We start from the raw sequence: 15,631 nt of genomic DNA on the forward strand, positions 1-15,631 counted from the left end.
ATTCTTTTTCTATGTTTCTAGTAATCTAATTGTGTTTTAAATGTTTCTCTATTAAATATGTGTATTGTGTGTGTTTTTAGCATTCATTCAACAGAATTCATTGTTTCTGTATGTGTGTTAGCAATAGAATTTTAAACCTGGAAAAGATCTTTGTTTTATATCATAATTTTCTGTTGACCCCAATTTCAACCCTCTCCCTTTTAACAAAAACATTTGACCAAAACTAAATGACAAAGCTACTTGTATATGTAAAATCCTACATTCATAGACACCTTTTCTCACCATCTCTTCCCCTGCTTCCCTTTTTCATCCTGATCTCTACTGAGAAAAGGGTTTTATCAATTTATCAGAAATTGTGTTGTTTTTCTATTGGAGTCATTATGTATTTTGTTCTTCTGGCTTTGTTATCTGTGTCTTACATCAGTTGAAGTCTCCCCATATTTTTCTGAGTGAATTCTCCATTTTTGTTATTTCCTTTGACATAATACTTTTCCATTACATTTATTTGTCATATTTTGTTCAAGCAATTCTCTAACTCAAGCAACTATTGACTTTCCAGTTTAACAGTTACCATGATATTTTGGTATGTGTAGGGACTTTATTTCTATATGTGGCCATTGGATTGGCTGGGTTAAGTATTTTGAGTGACATTTCTTATAGAGTTCTAAATTATTTTCTAAAATGGTTTGACCCATTCATAACTTAATTAGCAGCCTATTATCATTAATGTTCCTCTCTTCACACAGCCCCTTTAACACTTGAGTATTTTCATCTTTGCCAATTTAATGGATATGAGGTAAAGTTTTGGAATTCTTTTAATTCCATTTCTATTATCACTAATGATATATGAGGTAGTTTTTCATATGACTGTTGATAGTTTGCATTACTTATGAAAAGTGTTTGTTCCTAAATAACCTTTTAGGTTTAGGCTTGAGGTGACTAGATCTTTCACCAAGGTTGTAGAAATGACAGAGGAGAGAAGGAAGTACATAGGAAAAATGCTAGTCAATAGGACTTGATAAAAGATTGGATTGAGTCAAGAAGTAAGGAATAGCAGAGATAAAACATCTCTTACAAACATGGGTAATCAGGAGGATGATAGCATTCTCAAAAGTAATAGGAAAATTTAAGAGAGGGAAGCATGGCAGGAGAAGGGTGAGGAATAATAATGAGTTAAGTTTTAGGGTTATAGCAAACATTTATTAAGTACCTACTATGTCAGGCTTTGTGTTAAGCTGAAAGAGGCAAAAGGTAGTTCCTGTCCTCAAAGAACTTATAATCTAGTATGGGAGACAACATGCAAACAAATATAAAACAAATTATAGATAGGAAATAGGAAATAAATAACAAGAAATAACAGAATTGGGGGTTGGGAAAAGCTTCCTGGGGAAGGTGCAATTTAGATAAAGCCAGAGAGATTAGGTAAATTTGAGAATCGTTAGAATAGACATGATAAATTGATGAGAGCCGACAAGATCACCAAATGAAGGCCCTGGACGGAATTCTGATGGAGAATTTGATCTCGAAGAGGTTTCAGCAACGTACATAGAAAAAGTGCAGTCAATAGAACTGGAAGAGTAGCAAAGGTTGCATAGAAGCCAAGGAGAACGAGAATTGAGAAAAGGCCACTAGATTTGGCAACTAAGATCATTAGTAACTTTAGAACAGTTTTGGTGGAATGATCTATCTGTTGGAGAAGGTGGATGAAATGGAATGGCTTGAACAAGTACAGAAAAACACAACTTGGGTTCACCCAGACAGAATTCCTGGAAAATCTGAAGTAGAAGGGTTGGAGTTTTTTTAAGTTAAAATGAGAGTGCTGGAGGAAAAGTTCCATAGGGAATTAACAGTATGTCACATGTTGGCCAAGCAACAAAACCCCTGGAAATTAGAATAGGCCAAAGAAAGGTCAGTGATTTCATGGGGCAATAAGACATATTAAAGTCAAAGACTGGAGATAAAGTAGAAGAAAACCTAAGGTATATCATTACAAAAATAAGTGACTGATTGGGAAAATGGATTGAGAAAAAAATATAAGACCCTCTCTAATTTTTATATAATTTAAAAAATATTTTTAGATTTTTTAAAAGTGTAGACTTCAAGAAATTTTAAAAGAAAACATAACTTGGGTGTTTTTGGTTTTGTTTTTGTTTTAGAACCCGAGGGCAAAGAGAAAAATAGAATCCATTAGTTTTCTCCTGAAAGACACCCTAAGTGAACACTCTGAAACATTAGACCCAAAATTCGGATTACCTAGAGCAAAAGAAAAATAAGTACTTCCGTTACCTACCAAGGAGTCACTTTCAGGGTCATGCTACATGATTTTGCAGCCACTGCAGTGAAGGAGTAGAGAGCTTGGAATATATACTATTTCAAAGGCAAAAGATATGTTTATATAAAGCCAAGAATAACTTCTCCAGCAAAACTGACTCTAGTTTTTTCTAGATAGAAAAAAGTAGACATTTTGTGACTTAGAGAATTTCCAAATATTCCTTATGAAAAGACCAGAGCTGTTTAGAAACTTCGAAGTTCAAACACAGGAGTTAAGGGAAGCATAAAAATGACCAGTCTGGACTGAAAAAATATAAAATTCTCATTTGCAAGTTTGGGGAAATGATATATGTGACCCTTTTGAGTCCTGTCATCACCAGGGGTCATAGATTGAGTCTTACTAGGCAAAGTCTGAAAATAATTCATTTATGTCTTGAAGATTTTAAGAGAAGATGGAAAGAGAGGGAGAAGCAATTACTTTAGGAGAGGATTGGAAAGAAGACTTGGGGAAAAATTATTTCACATAATTTTGGTACACAAATAAACATACATTAATTAGAGAATTAAGAAGTGTGACTCTTGAACTTCATTTTAATTTGACCTCGTTAAAGGAAAGAAGAAAAGACATAAAGAATTGAGTATAAAAGTACTTTATTGAATAGTAGTTTGCACTGTTTTAAATCCCTTGAAAGCTCATTTTGGCTGGGATTGGGGAGAACATGCTTTTTTTCTCCCCCATGTCTCTTTTATCTTTATTCCTCAAGCCTACACTCTTCTGCTCTTTAACACTCCCCAGTCTCTTTTTAGTTGTCAGTTCTCTTTTTTCTTTTTATTTCAGTGATTGTTTTGCTTTCTATTCCTTCCTCAACTCTCCAAAAGACTTGGATTCTTATTATTTTTCCCTTTTCTGTCCTTTCTTTTTTCAGAGATTTTAAAGGGTTGGGAGGTTAAAAGGAAATGGAGAAGTTCAATAAAGAAACCACCAACTTAAATTAAGAATAGAACATGTAATCAGCAATGTTCGGTTTAAAAAATGGGCTAGAGTTTTTGCAAGAGTTTTGTCTGTTCTTGTGCTCCATTGGTAACTTCATAGTGTATGGAAGAACTCAAGGCAGATCTTCAAGAATGTTGGACAGATCCTCCAGTTTTTGGGGGGGAGGGGGTGTGGGGGAGGGAGAATTTAGTGATAATAAACATTTTATTGTGAGGAATAACATAATTTGTGTTCATTATTTTGAAAGATATTCATATTTGTTCACTTGTCATGAAATGGCTCTCAATTTATATAGTTGGGTTATCATACTCATTTTATGGTATAATTATATAATTCCTGATCACTTTGGAAATATAACTAAAATATCTCCTAAGACTGAGTTTTTTAAGAATAAAAAAACATAAAAGTAATCTAGGGGCAACTAGTTGGTGTAGTGGATAAAGCACCAGCCCTGAAGTCAGGAGAACCTGAGTTCAAATCAGGCCTCAGATACTTAACACTTCCTGACTGTGTGACTCTAGGCAAGTCATTTAACCCCAATTGCCTTAGCTAAATAAATAAAGAAACAAACAAACAAACAAATAAATAAATATTAACAATCTAGTCCAACCTCAGTCATCCTGATGCTAATTCCTAAATGACTTGTTTTTTTCTTATCTTTATGTTTATTTCTTCATTAGAAGATATCCCAAATCCACCCCCTGTCGTCATGGTGCCAGTTCCAGTACCAGTGTTTGTGCCCATACCATTGCATCTCTATACACAATATGCACCAGTCCCATTTGGGCTTCCAATACCAGTGAGTGATTATTCTAAATTATTAATCTTATTTATGGGTTCCCTGTAGTGTATAGTATATAGTTTTTCATATCAAATACTGGACTTACTGAGAAATTTGGAAGAACAGACTTTTTTATAATATACCTAATGATGAGTTCAGATAACAGTAATGATAGTTGACATTTAGCACATTATGTGGTTTACAAAGTGCTATAAATATGTGATCTCATTTGATCCTCGCAATAATCCTGTCAACTAAGAATGCATTTCAAATTGGTTAGGAATGAATGCATGTTTGTCATCTGTTTTTGTAATCATAAAGATATTGGAGATCATAAGAGAATATTAACATTAATGTTCATAAAATAACCCTGGAGAATGCAAATCAAAACATTGCAACTTTTACTTGGGTGATCCAAAATGTAACCAAATAAAATAATAGCCATCATCAATAAGGATATCCATTTTATAAAACATTTTCAACAGGGAAATCAATAATCTAAGTCATTGTCTAATTTTATAACAAAATTAGAGTTCTATTCTGTAACTCTTAAGTATTTTCTTAGATGCCGGTTCCCATGCTTATTCCTACAACAGTGGACAGTGCAAAAAAGGTCAATGAGACCATTGAAGACATTAAGGAAAATACGTCACCTCATCCATTTGAGGCCGACCTCCTTCAGATGGCAGAAATAATTGCAGAAGATGAAGAAAAGGAAAAAACACTGTCCCATGGAGGTTGGTAGTGTCATCAAGTTTTTTTAAAAATTACTATGCAACCTAAATTTGAAAGCATGGATAATGCTATTAACTTTTTTTTTTTTTTTTTTTTTTTTTAATTTCTTGAATAGTAAGGTTTGGTGACTTATTAAATCTCTTTAAGTACATTTTTGGAAATTTTTTTTTAATATTTTGAGATACCCACAGTCTAAATCCTTATATAGAAACCTAATCTTAATTGTTTTAGGGTTCATTGTCAATCTTGTACTTTTTTCCCTAACCAAAATCCATCTTGTTTTTTGTGTAATTTTTTTCTGTTATCTTTTTTTTCTTTGGATGACATGTATTTACTGTAGTCACATTTTTTTGAAACTCTATATAATTGTAGCCACTCAGAGTGAGAAGAGACCTCAGAATTTAACAAGAAAAACCTTTACTTGAGTAGTAACTTTCCTTCCTTCATATCACATACACACCCCCTATTGCTATGTCAATCAGTGATCATTAAATATTTCATCAATCTATTAATTTACCAGAAGCTTACCATGTGCCATGCATTGTGCTTAGGCACCTTGAGATACCAAAAAAAAAAAAAAAAAAAAAAAAAAAATCTTTGTACTCAGAGTTCTTATTCCATCAAGGAAAACTGCATATATGTATGCATATAAGTTGTTTTATATATATATATATATATATATATATTTTCATATATGCCTATACATATACAGAAAGTAAATGCAAAATAATAAGGGGTATGCTTCAGGTCCAAGAAAGGCCTCATATTGATGATGGCTCTGAAGTATATAATTTCCTTTTCAGTTAGCCTGTATGTCTTCTGAGCCAACTGATTCTCTAGAATATCAATTTTTTTTTTCTTAAAGGTAAAATGTAGTTTGGAGTGTACATGTATGTCTTCATGGAAAGTTAATTCTTAACTTGTGACTTCAAAAAAGTACTATTTCTTTCCTTTTTTTTTAATAATCATATTTTTTTAAAAATATGAAGATATATTAAAATTTTTTCTGAACTGATTCATGAACCTGCCATAGCATATCATTTGAGATGAGAAAAAGAAATCTGTTTTATGTGTGAGTGAGCTTAATTTTCTGATCATTATAAATTCTTTCTTTTTTCTTGAGGGTCTCAAACATCTGAGCATGAGCTCTTTCTTGACACCAAGATATTTGAGAAAGGTTTGTACTTTTAAATATATGATTTCTCCCAATTCTACTTTTTTAATCAGTAGTAAGATACTATACTATATGTCACATTTGGGTTTTTTGTTTGTTTGGAAATTTTCTTTTGTCTTTGTTAAAATTTCAGACCAAGGAAGCACATATAGTGGTGATCTTGAATCAGAAGCAGTATCTACTCCACATAGTTGGGAAGAAGAACTTAATCATTATGCCTTAAGATCAAATACCACACAGGAATTGGATCTAGAACTGAAGCAGTCACCAAAAATGGATACAGAACAAGATCTAGAGGCAGATTTTCCATCAGGTTTGTGCAGAGATATGAAATTACCTTTCTTACAACAATTCTTAACTGATACTTATCAAGTAATCAGAAAGTATTTGGAATAATTGCTTATGTCATATAGTAGAAAATGTGGGATTGCTTCCTTTGCAGAACTGTTATTATTTTACTAACAGTTTAAAAGTTCATTTCATTTTTAGCAGCTTCTCTTTACATATTTTGCTAGTTTCCGTGAAGGATTTTTAAAATTCACTTTCTAAAACTAATGCCACACTTCATTTGTTTTAATTGTCTGTGGAAGTTTTTCCTTCATAAACTTAAAGAATAAAGCAATTTATAGCAATCTTCCTGATAATTTGATTTTTTTGGGGGGGTCCATTTAATTCCCTTTGTAATTTTCTTTTGGATATAGAAACTTTTGACCCCCTTAATAAGGGAATGGGAATTCAGTCTCGCTCACGACCAAGACGACGACACAGAGATGGCTTCCCACAACCCAAACGAAGAGTAAGCAGAAACTGTTTCATTGGGGTCTTGATAAGTTTCTCTGATATTGTATTTCTTCATTTCCTCAATAGACATTTATTGAAAGCCACTATGAATCAGGCATTTAATTAAAAACTGTAATCTCAAATACACCTTGGTGAAAAATACGTAAATAAGTTGGCTTTCCAACAAAAGGAAATTAGATGTGTTGGAATTTGATAGTTTGACAGTTATTAGCTTTCAGATGAGTATAGGGTAGAACATTTAACAATTTCGGTAATTCAGTTCAGTAAATATTTATACTTTATAGTATACATTAATACTATGTGTAAATAGAAGAATCATTGTGTGCCACATTACTGAGAAGACAAAGATGAAGAACACCACTTCTGCCCTCAGAAAACTTACATATTTGATATTGTTAGGATTCATGAGACACATCTAACTGATGCATTTTTTTTTAATTTTTTATTATATATATATATTTTTATAATATTATCCCTTGTATTCATTTTTCCAAATTATCCCCCCCTCCCTCTATTCCCTCCCCCCGATGACAGGCAATCCCATACATTTTACATGTGTTACAATATAGTCTAGGTACAATACATATGTGTGAATATCATTTTCTTGTTGCACAATAAACATTAGAATCCGAAGGTACATGCAACCTGGGCAGACAGATATTAGTGCTAACAATTTACATTCACTTCCCAGTGTTTCTTCTCTGGGTGTAGCTACCTCTGTCCATCATTGATCAACTGGAAGTGAGTTGGCTCTTCTTTATGTTGAAGATATCCACTTCCATCAGAATACATCCTCATACAGTATTGTTGTTGAAGTGTACAGTGATCTTCTGGTTCTGCTCATTTCACTCAGCATCTAACTGATGCATTTTTGAAATGCTTTAAGGGCAGAGGAGAGTACCGTAAGGGGAAAGACTAAAGTGCTTCAAGAAATAGAAGGGAAAACTCATCTGGCTATGGTGGGGTTAGGAAGGTTAGGTAGTTAGAAACTCCATTCATGAGATGATACCTGAATTGAACCTTGAAGGGAGTTAAAAATCCTTAAAGATGGGGTAGTACATTAGCATAGAAAACTGAAATAGCTTCTGTATTGTCTCAAACTTGTGCATTAGAAATTCAAGGTGAAAGATGAATTGGAGAGTAAGGAGTCCAGCAGCAAGGATGACTATTAAAATATTCCAGGCCAGAAGTAAAGATGTCTTAAAATAGGAGAGAAGAGGTTAGACACAAGATTCTACAAAAATAGTATCAACAGAATTTGACAGTAGAGTGAATATAGGATGTGAAGGGCAGGGGAAAGTCAAAGATAACTGCAAAGTTAGAATATGATGATAGACATAGCAAAGAAATCATATGCAAGTTGTTTCCTTAACATTGAAACTTTCAATATTATAGATAATTAGTAATAAATATCCTAAGATTTATTTGCTATTTTGTATGGATAAGATCTCCCATCAGCTAACTCTATGCTTCTTACATTCACTTGTTACTATATCTTACGAGTAGTTCACCATTGAGTTTGAAAACCTGAATTTATAAATTTATAGAATTATCAAGGTACTGCAGAAGGGATAAGGAACACTTATCTTTTCATTTCCTAACCTCTCCTTGCTTCCTTTGGGAAGAAAGAGGGTAACTTTCTTTAAAGCAAAATTGGTTGAAAAACAACCTTGTTCATTGTGTTTCAGGGTTTTTTTTTTTTACTTCATTAGGAGGTAAAAATGGAATATATCTTGTTGTCTTATTGGTTCATTGTTTATATTAATATTAATATCTTAATTTATTAAGTCATTTCTTTTTCAGAGGAGAGCCCAAAGCTAAAAATTATATTCTGTATATTTGTAGGGAAGGAAGAAGTCTATAGTAGCCACAGAGCCCAAGAATTTTATTCAAGGAGCAATTCAAGGTGGTTCAGTGTCCCCAATGACACTGAAATACATGTATGGAGTAAATGCCTGGAAGAATTGGGTTAAGTGGAAAAATGCCAAGGAAGAACAGGGGGAGCAGAAATTTGGAGGTAAAAGGCACAGCTACAAAGATTTCCAAGTCTCTAATCTGAGTGTGAAGTTTTTTACCCTTTCATTTAAGTTTTTCATCTTTCTTTGTCAGGTGTTGAATCTGTTCCATGCTCTGATTCTTTGGGAAGTGCCCAAGATCATTCACTCTCTCAAGAAACCTCTGAGCCCAGCTGCAGAGGTATAACCAATTTAAAAACCTCTTCTCTTTCATATTCTCACTGTCTTAGAAATATAAATGTGGTTGTACATTTCCTTGAATTGTGAAAAAGCATATTATTGAAGGAGCTCTTTATTGAAAGGGCACTACTTTTTCCAGTCAAGTCCTAGGTTTTGTCAACTCTATCTCTTACTAATTGTGTGATACTGAGCAAATAATTTTATAACTCTGATTTTCCATTTTCTTGTTAGTAAAATTAAAGATGGTACTACTATTTCACAGGTTTGTGAATACCAAATGAAATAATATGAAAATGTCACAATTATGAAGTATTATATTACTATAATACTCATTAATATTATTAAATGATTATTTTTATGTTATGATTATTAAAGATACAAATGGTTTCTGATCTTATCAATTAAAGAATTCTTACCAATCCTACAGATTATAATCCCTCCATACTTGCCTATCCTATGTGACTCTTGTTCATGTCTTACTAAAATTTGCCTTAGGTAATCTGGAATACTGGAAGCCTAGTTCACTTCCTTCCAACATCATGACAAGGATACTTTGCAATGTAGCACTCTGACCATTCACCTGTCATGCCTTTCTCATCACCTGATTAGCCCATTTTGTCTTCCTGTTACACAATTCCTTGAAGGCTCTCTTATTCCTGTTCCTTGAAGTGCCTCATTGGTTATATGTTACAACCTGCTCACACCCATCATTTGCATTTCCATTGACCTCTGAGCAATTCTCATTTTTAGTTCTTCACAGGCAGCTGTATTTCATGTCTTACTGTCATTTAACAATGTTAGTATGTTATAAAGTTAGTTGTTATTGAGGTAATGATGAAAAGATGTGCCTTTGCTTTCATGGGGAACAATGTCATTTCCTGAAAGGAATTAAGTATGCTCTCTTCCTTTTGTTCATCTTTGGGCCCAAATTGTTCTACTGTGTGCTTTCTGGGCCATATAGAATACAGCTAGGTGGCACAGTGGATAGAGCACCAGCCCTGAAGTCAGGAGGACCTGAGTTCAAATCTGACCTCAGGTACTTAGGACTTCCTAGTTATGTGACCCTAGGTAAATCACTTAACCCCAATTACCTCAGCAAAAAAAAAAACAAAAAATTAAAAAAAAATGTAAGGACAGAATACAAGATTCCAGTGTGGCATTAATTATGAAAAAGGGTTTGATTCGGTTAAACAAAGTTAAAACTTTGAGGCATTTTTACAAGGTATATCCCATTCATGCATCAAGATAGTTCCAGATTCTTTGGATGGTGTGACAGCAGAAATAACATTGTTTCAAAGAATCAGACTAGGCATAAAATAAAGAAAGATATACAAGATTGTGAGGGAAAATATATAGTGCAAAATCTGTGGTCAATAAGTTCCATATCATTTCAGAGTCTCCTGGAAGACTAATCACTCTAAAGAACTTGTGATTCCTTTTATAAAGGAAACACCAAGTAGATGAAGAGTGTTTCCCTAGTTTCAACTTGTGAAATTATTATGTTAAATTATTTTGCTATTGGGAAGGTAAATCAGGACCTCACATGCAAATTTTGGAATGAATGGTTTTATGATATGATTGTGTTTTGACTGGTTTCATCTGAGAAGGAATTTGGGGTCATTTTTTAACTGTGCATAACAAACGGCCAGAAGCTATAATGTATTCTTGTACGTACTAGAAGTTGATATTTAGTATTCTTATCCCACCCTCTCACAGTCCGCCCTATAAAGCTAAAGGAAGAAATTTTGTCCTGTACTTTTGCTGAATTGAGTTTGGGCTTATGCCAGTTTATCCAAGAGGTGCGGAGACCAAATGGTGAAAAATATGATCCAGACAGCATCTTATACTTGTGCCTTGGAATTCAACAGGTACCAAATTAAATTACTTTTCTTTATTTCTTACTGGTACTGACAATTGTTAATTCTTAGTAATTCTGGCAAAGCCCATGATCAGTTTGAAAAAAATAATGTAATAATTTGTGCTTATTTGAATACAGTTTTTTTATGTAACCAAGAAATTAATTCCTGTGGTTGGTATGGTATTGTTTTGGGGCTCCTTTAGAGATGAAGTTTAGATAGTTGTGGGACTAGGGTCAATCCTATTTTTAAGATTTTAGATTAGTCAGGCCTCATTGTCAGAAAAATATGCCAACTGCATTGGTTTCCTTCAAGTATTTACACTTGTTAATATTTCAAAATGATGGTATACTCTATTTGACAGAAACCAGTCATAGTCATTGGAAAAAAATTTTATATCAGTGGTCAAATCAATTATCTGTTGTGGGCCCCATGTTATTTTAGATTGAGCCATAGGCTTGATTGAGATATAAATAAAAGATTTCATCCTCTCCCATAAAGATCTGACAGTCTAACTATGTATAGGTAAATTAATATTAATTATCAATTGAATCCTTATAGATACATTGTGTAGAAAGATGTCTTACTCTCCATTTTTAAAAAATCAACATTTATTAAGTAACCACATTCAATAACTCTAAACAAGAGTAAAAATAGACGTAAAATAAATTCTTAAAATAAGTAATCCCTTTGGAATGAACACTTAAGTTTAAATAATTTAAAGGGACTTATTCATGTATTCAGTATATAGGAATTTCATACCTTGAAAATACCTTAGAGGGCATCTAAACCAACTCTTTCCATAATAAGAATTTCTTACAGTAATCTCAAGGAGGGGAGACTTTCTCTCAAAGCAACTCATTCTGCATTTTAGCAGCTTTAATTGGACATTTTTCCTTACTTTGAGCCAGAACTTGCCTTTACGGTTTCTATTTTTGCCTATGGGACTAAGCAAAATAAGTTTAACCTTTTTCCAAAATGGCAGTTTTTTAAATACTTGGGAGATAGCAATCATGCTACCTCCTTTATCTTTTGTCTTCTTAACATCCCAAGACCATTATGTGTCTTAATCTCTGGTCTTCTCAGCATTATTGCCTTTCTTTAGATTTATCTCTATAACCTCCCAAGGCCCCTATCTTTTCCATTTTCTTTTCTAAAATTAGCAAAAAACTAACCCCAATTACTGTATATCTGGTCTGGCCAAGGTAGAGTACAGTAAGGCTGTTACATATAAGTTTTTTCCCACTGCCATGCAATAGTGCTGCATTAATTTGAATTTGTAGTCCACTTAAGCCTTCTGATATTTTTCACATAACCCATTATCTAGGCAGTCCTCATCATTTTATACTTGTTCAGTAGATTATTCTGAATCCAGCTATAAGATTTTTGTTTTGTTTTGTTTTTGGTTTTTTGCTGAGGCAATGGGGGTTAAGTTAAGTGACTTGCCCGGGGTCACACAGCTAGGAAGTGTTAAGTGTCTGAGGCCAGATTTGAACTCAGGTACTCCTGACTTCAGAGCTGGTGCTCTATCCACTGTGCCACCTAGCTGCCCCAGCTATAAGATTTTTATACTTAACCTTACCAAATTTCATTAGAGTAGGTCAATCTATATCTCTTTCCTTTGGAGATCTTGTTGGATCCTGACTCTTGTCTAAGATGTTAGCTGTTTTTCCCACTTTGTGTCATTTCCAATATGGTAAGGGGCTGCTATTTGTTACCTTTAACAACTAATGGTCAAGGAAATTCCACTGAAACATTCCACTAGTGATACCTCCCTTTGTGTTTACATTATTCCATAATGGTAACTGATAGTCCTTTTTAAAATTTTCAAATCCCTTTACATAAATTATGTCATTTGAGTCTTATAAGCAACCCTGTTGTGAAAATCCAGCCATCCAGCTGGATATCCTTTTCCATTTAATTGCATTATTATCTAATTTTTGTTTTGCCCTGTGTTAGAGATATTATATAAAGTAAATTCTAAGAGCCAGAAGGCCTATTTGTTTTGTGAATCTGACCACAAGAGAAACTCCTGGTTTTATGATTTAGATTTCAGTACAGTATTTCTATTTTGTGGTTGGTTTCTAAATTACAGGTGGACATGATTTAGTTGAATTATTAGTGTTATTTTAAGTGAATTTCCAGTTAACCAATAATTATCACTTACACACTAAAATTATCTGAAGTATAAAGATATGGGACAAATAAAACAAGAACTACTAGAGCTTTATTTCCACTGGGTTCAATTCTATGTATTGATTTAAAGGCCTTTCTGCTTCTACATCTAATAATCTTTTGATCAATTCAGTTATGTCTTTTAAAAAGTAGAGCCTTTTACAGAAATTAATTAAAGTGAGCCAAGAAAGGAATTCTACCTTCCTCTCGCCTTAGCTACAGGTTTTTTTAAAAAGGGTAACTTTTTACAAATCCATGACAAAGAGCATTTTACAAATAAAGTCTGATGAGAAATCTAACTCATCTAACATTTGGGTCTCTGCTATATCTTTAGCATTTAAATATATGATTTATTTTATTCTCTTATTGCTTTTTTGTATGCTTCTTGTTTCCCTGCATGAACTAGGTTAACCCTTAACTTAATTTGTTCTCAAAAATTACAAAGACTTTTTCTCTGTGTCCAGTACTGTAGGCTTGGGTTTTCTCTGCCTCAAAACTGTAATTAACAGGTAAAATCTTTTATTTTTATGACAGCTTTTTTGGTTCTAGAACTTCATACAACTAGTTTTCAAATACAAAATTAAAGATCATTTCAGTTCACTTAATATTGGCCAACTCTTATTAATGTTTTTTTTTCCTCCAAAAAGTTTCTTTTAAATGCCTAACTTCAAATGGTCTTATTTATTTTTTAATGTGATTTTTTTAAATGCATATTTAAATCAGTTGAAAAGTGTTTCAGTATAAATTAAATTCCTTTAAAAAGCACTATCTGAGGACCACATCCTATAAATTTGAAGTGTACTTATATTTTATTGTTCGTCATAAGGATTGTGTGACGTACAAGTACAGAACATTTTGGCTTTTTGTAGGAAAATTTGCATTATTCAAATTCAACTTTATGTAAAACATTCTGAAATACATATTCCCCCAAAATACCTATGTTTATGTAGAGTTCTACAGAATGGTCTATTGAGAATTGTTTGTATCTTGTCAATTATTCAGCAAGCATTATTAAGCATCTACTTAAGCCAAATATTGTTCTAGGTTCCAAGGTACAAAAACAAAGAATAATGCAATCCTACTCTACTGAAGCTTTCATTCTATTGGGTTTCCACCTGTGTATACCTATATAATTATATGATGAAAAATTACAGGATAGTTAGAGAAGTATTAGGAAGTGACCTTGCATTGAACTAGATCTTGTAGGAAGATAGACGTTGTGAGGTGGAAGTGAGAAGGAAAGTCATTCCAAGCATAGGTGCCAGTGTACAAGTATAGGGACAGGAAATGATATTTCAAGTGTGAGAGAGAATAGTTAAGTTTAGACCAGTAAGGGATAATATATTATGGGTCTAGGTAGATGGGATGGGATCAAGTTGTAAAGTATTTTACAGGCTCAAATAGAAGTTTTTATATTTTATTTTATAAGTGACAAAGTAATAAGAAATAACGGAATTTCTTGAGTAGAGAAGTGGTGTGGTCAAAAGTGCACCTGTGGAAAATCACTTTGGCAGCCATGTGGAGAATGATTTAGAGCAGAGATGTACTTGAAGCAGGGAGACCAAAGAGATACATCACAGTAGTAGGTAAAGAGGTCTTGAACCAAACTCAGAGAAAGTCAGATGGAAGAGATGTTGTGGAGGGGTAGAAATATCCAGATGAGGCAATTGATTGAATGTAAAATTCAGAGAGGAAGTGAATCGTTGAGCATAATGCTGAAGTTATGAACCCAGGAGACTAGAAGAATCATAGTATATTTGATCAAAATACAGAAATTTGGAAGAAGGGTGGACTTAGGAATAAAAATAACCAGTTCTCTTTTGGACATGTCCAGTTTGAAATATCTTAATGACACATTCAATAGCTTGATACATTCAATAGAAAATTGGTGGTGCAGGATTGCTAATCAGAGAATGGACTGGGCTTAACTATAAAAATGTATGTGTCATCTGCATAAAATCATAATTAAGTCCTGTGAAACTAATGAGATTATAGAGTAAAAGAGAGAAGAGTAGGCACAGGACACAGATTTGTTAAACACCCATTTTTAGAGGGAGTGTGATATAAATAAAATGCCAACAGCCAGCCTGAGGAGTCATCAGATAGAAGGAGAATCAGGTGAGAAATGTATCACAGAAATCCAGAGAAAAAAGAGTGTCCAGAAGAAGAGGTAGTTTCCAATGTCAACATGAAGGAAAATGGTTTTAAAAAAAAAAAAAAGGACAAGTAACTGGGGGGAGGGGGAAAGGCCACCAATTTTGGCACTATAGGGATCATTGATTATTTTGAAAGGAGTGGTTTAAAGGTTGAGGTCTGAAGCCAAACTACAAAAGAAATGGAAGAAAGGTGTGTAGCCAGCTTTTTCTAACAGTTTAGCCGAGAGGATTACGAAAATTTGATGAAAGATGAAGATTTCTTCAAAGTTGAGAGGGAGAGACTTGGACATATTTAAGGAAAGTAGTGAAGGAACTAGAATACAAAGAGAAATTGAAGCTATCAGCATGGGTAAAATGATCAAGGGGTTAGGCAACCTACTGGAATAATACTGAAGGGAATAGAATCAAGTATGAGATCAACTTTATAAAAATTGGTGAAAAGCATAATGGAAGATGATGAAGAGAGGGAAAATAAAGAGCTCACATTGGATAT

General features: G+C 33.4%; 1 protein-coding gene across 16 annotated transcripts in view; it reads left to right on the forward strand.

Moving 5' to 3' along the window:
* The window catches only part of ZMYM4 (zinc finger MYM-type containing 4), a 119,287-nt gene that overhangs the window by 91,515 nt on the left and 12,141 nt on the right, over positions 1-15,631 (forward strand). For 11 of the 16 annotated variants that reach the window (XM_074305085.1, XM_074305089.1, XM_074305084.1 and 8 more), the window contains 8 exons: positions 3,946-4,064; positions 4,612-4,783; positions 5,905-5,958; positions 6,089-6,268; positions 6,657-6,751; positions 8,602-8,773; positions 8,845-8,952; positions 10,668-10,819. In XM_074305085.1, the coding sequence (XP_074161186.1) occupies positions 3,946-4,064; positions 4,612-4,783; positions 5,905-5,958; positions 6,089-6,268; positions 6,657-6,751; positions 8,602-8,773; positions 8,845-8,952; positions 10,668-10,819 (1,052 nt within the window). The remainder of the gene's footprint in view (positions 1-3,945; positions 4,065-4,611; positions 4,784-5,904; positions 5,959-6,088; positions 6,269-6,656; positions 6,752-8,601; positions 8,774-8,844; positions 8,953-10,667; positions 10,820-15,631) is intronic. The other 5 variants (XM_074305086.1, XM_074305082.1, XM_074305083.1 and 2 more) reach the window with 2 other exon arrangements.

This window comes from Sminthopsis crassicaudata, chromosome 3 (assembly GCF_048593235.1).
Source record: "Sminthopsis crassicaudata isolate SCR6 chromosome 3, ASM4859323v1, whole genome shotgun sequence".
Classification (NCBI taxonomy): Eukaryota; Metazoa; Chordata; class Mammalia; order Dasyuromorphia; family Dasyuridae; genus Sminthopsis; species Sminthopsis crassicaudata.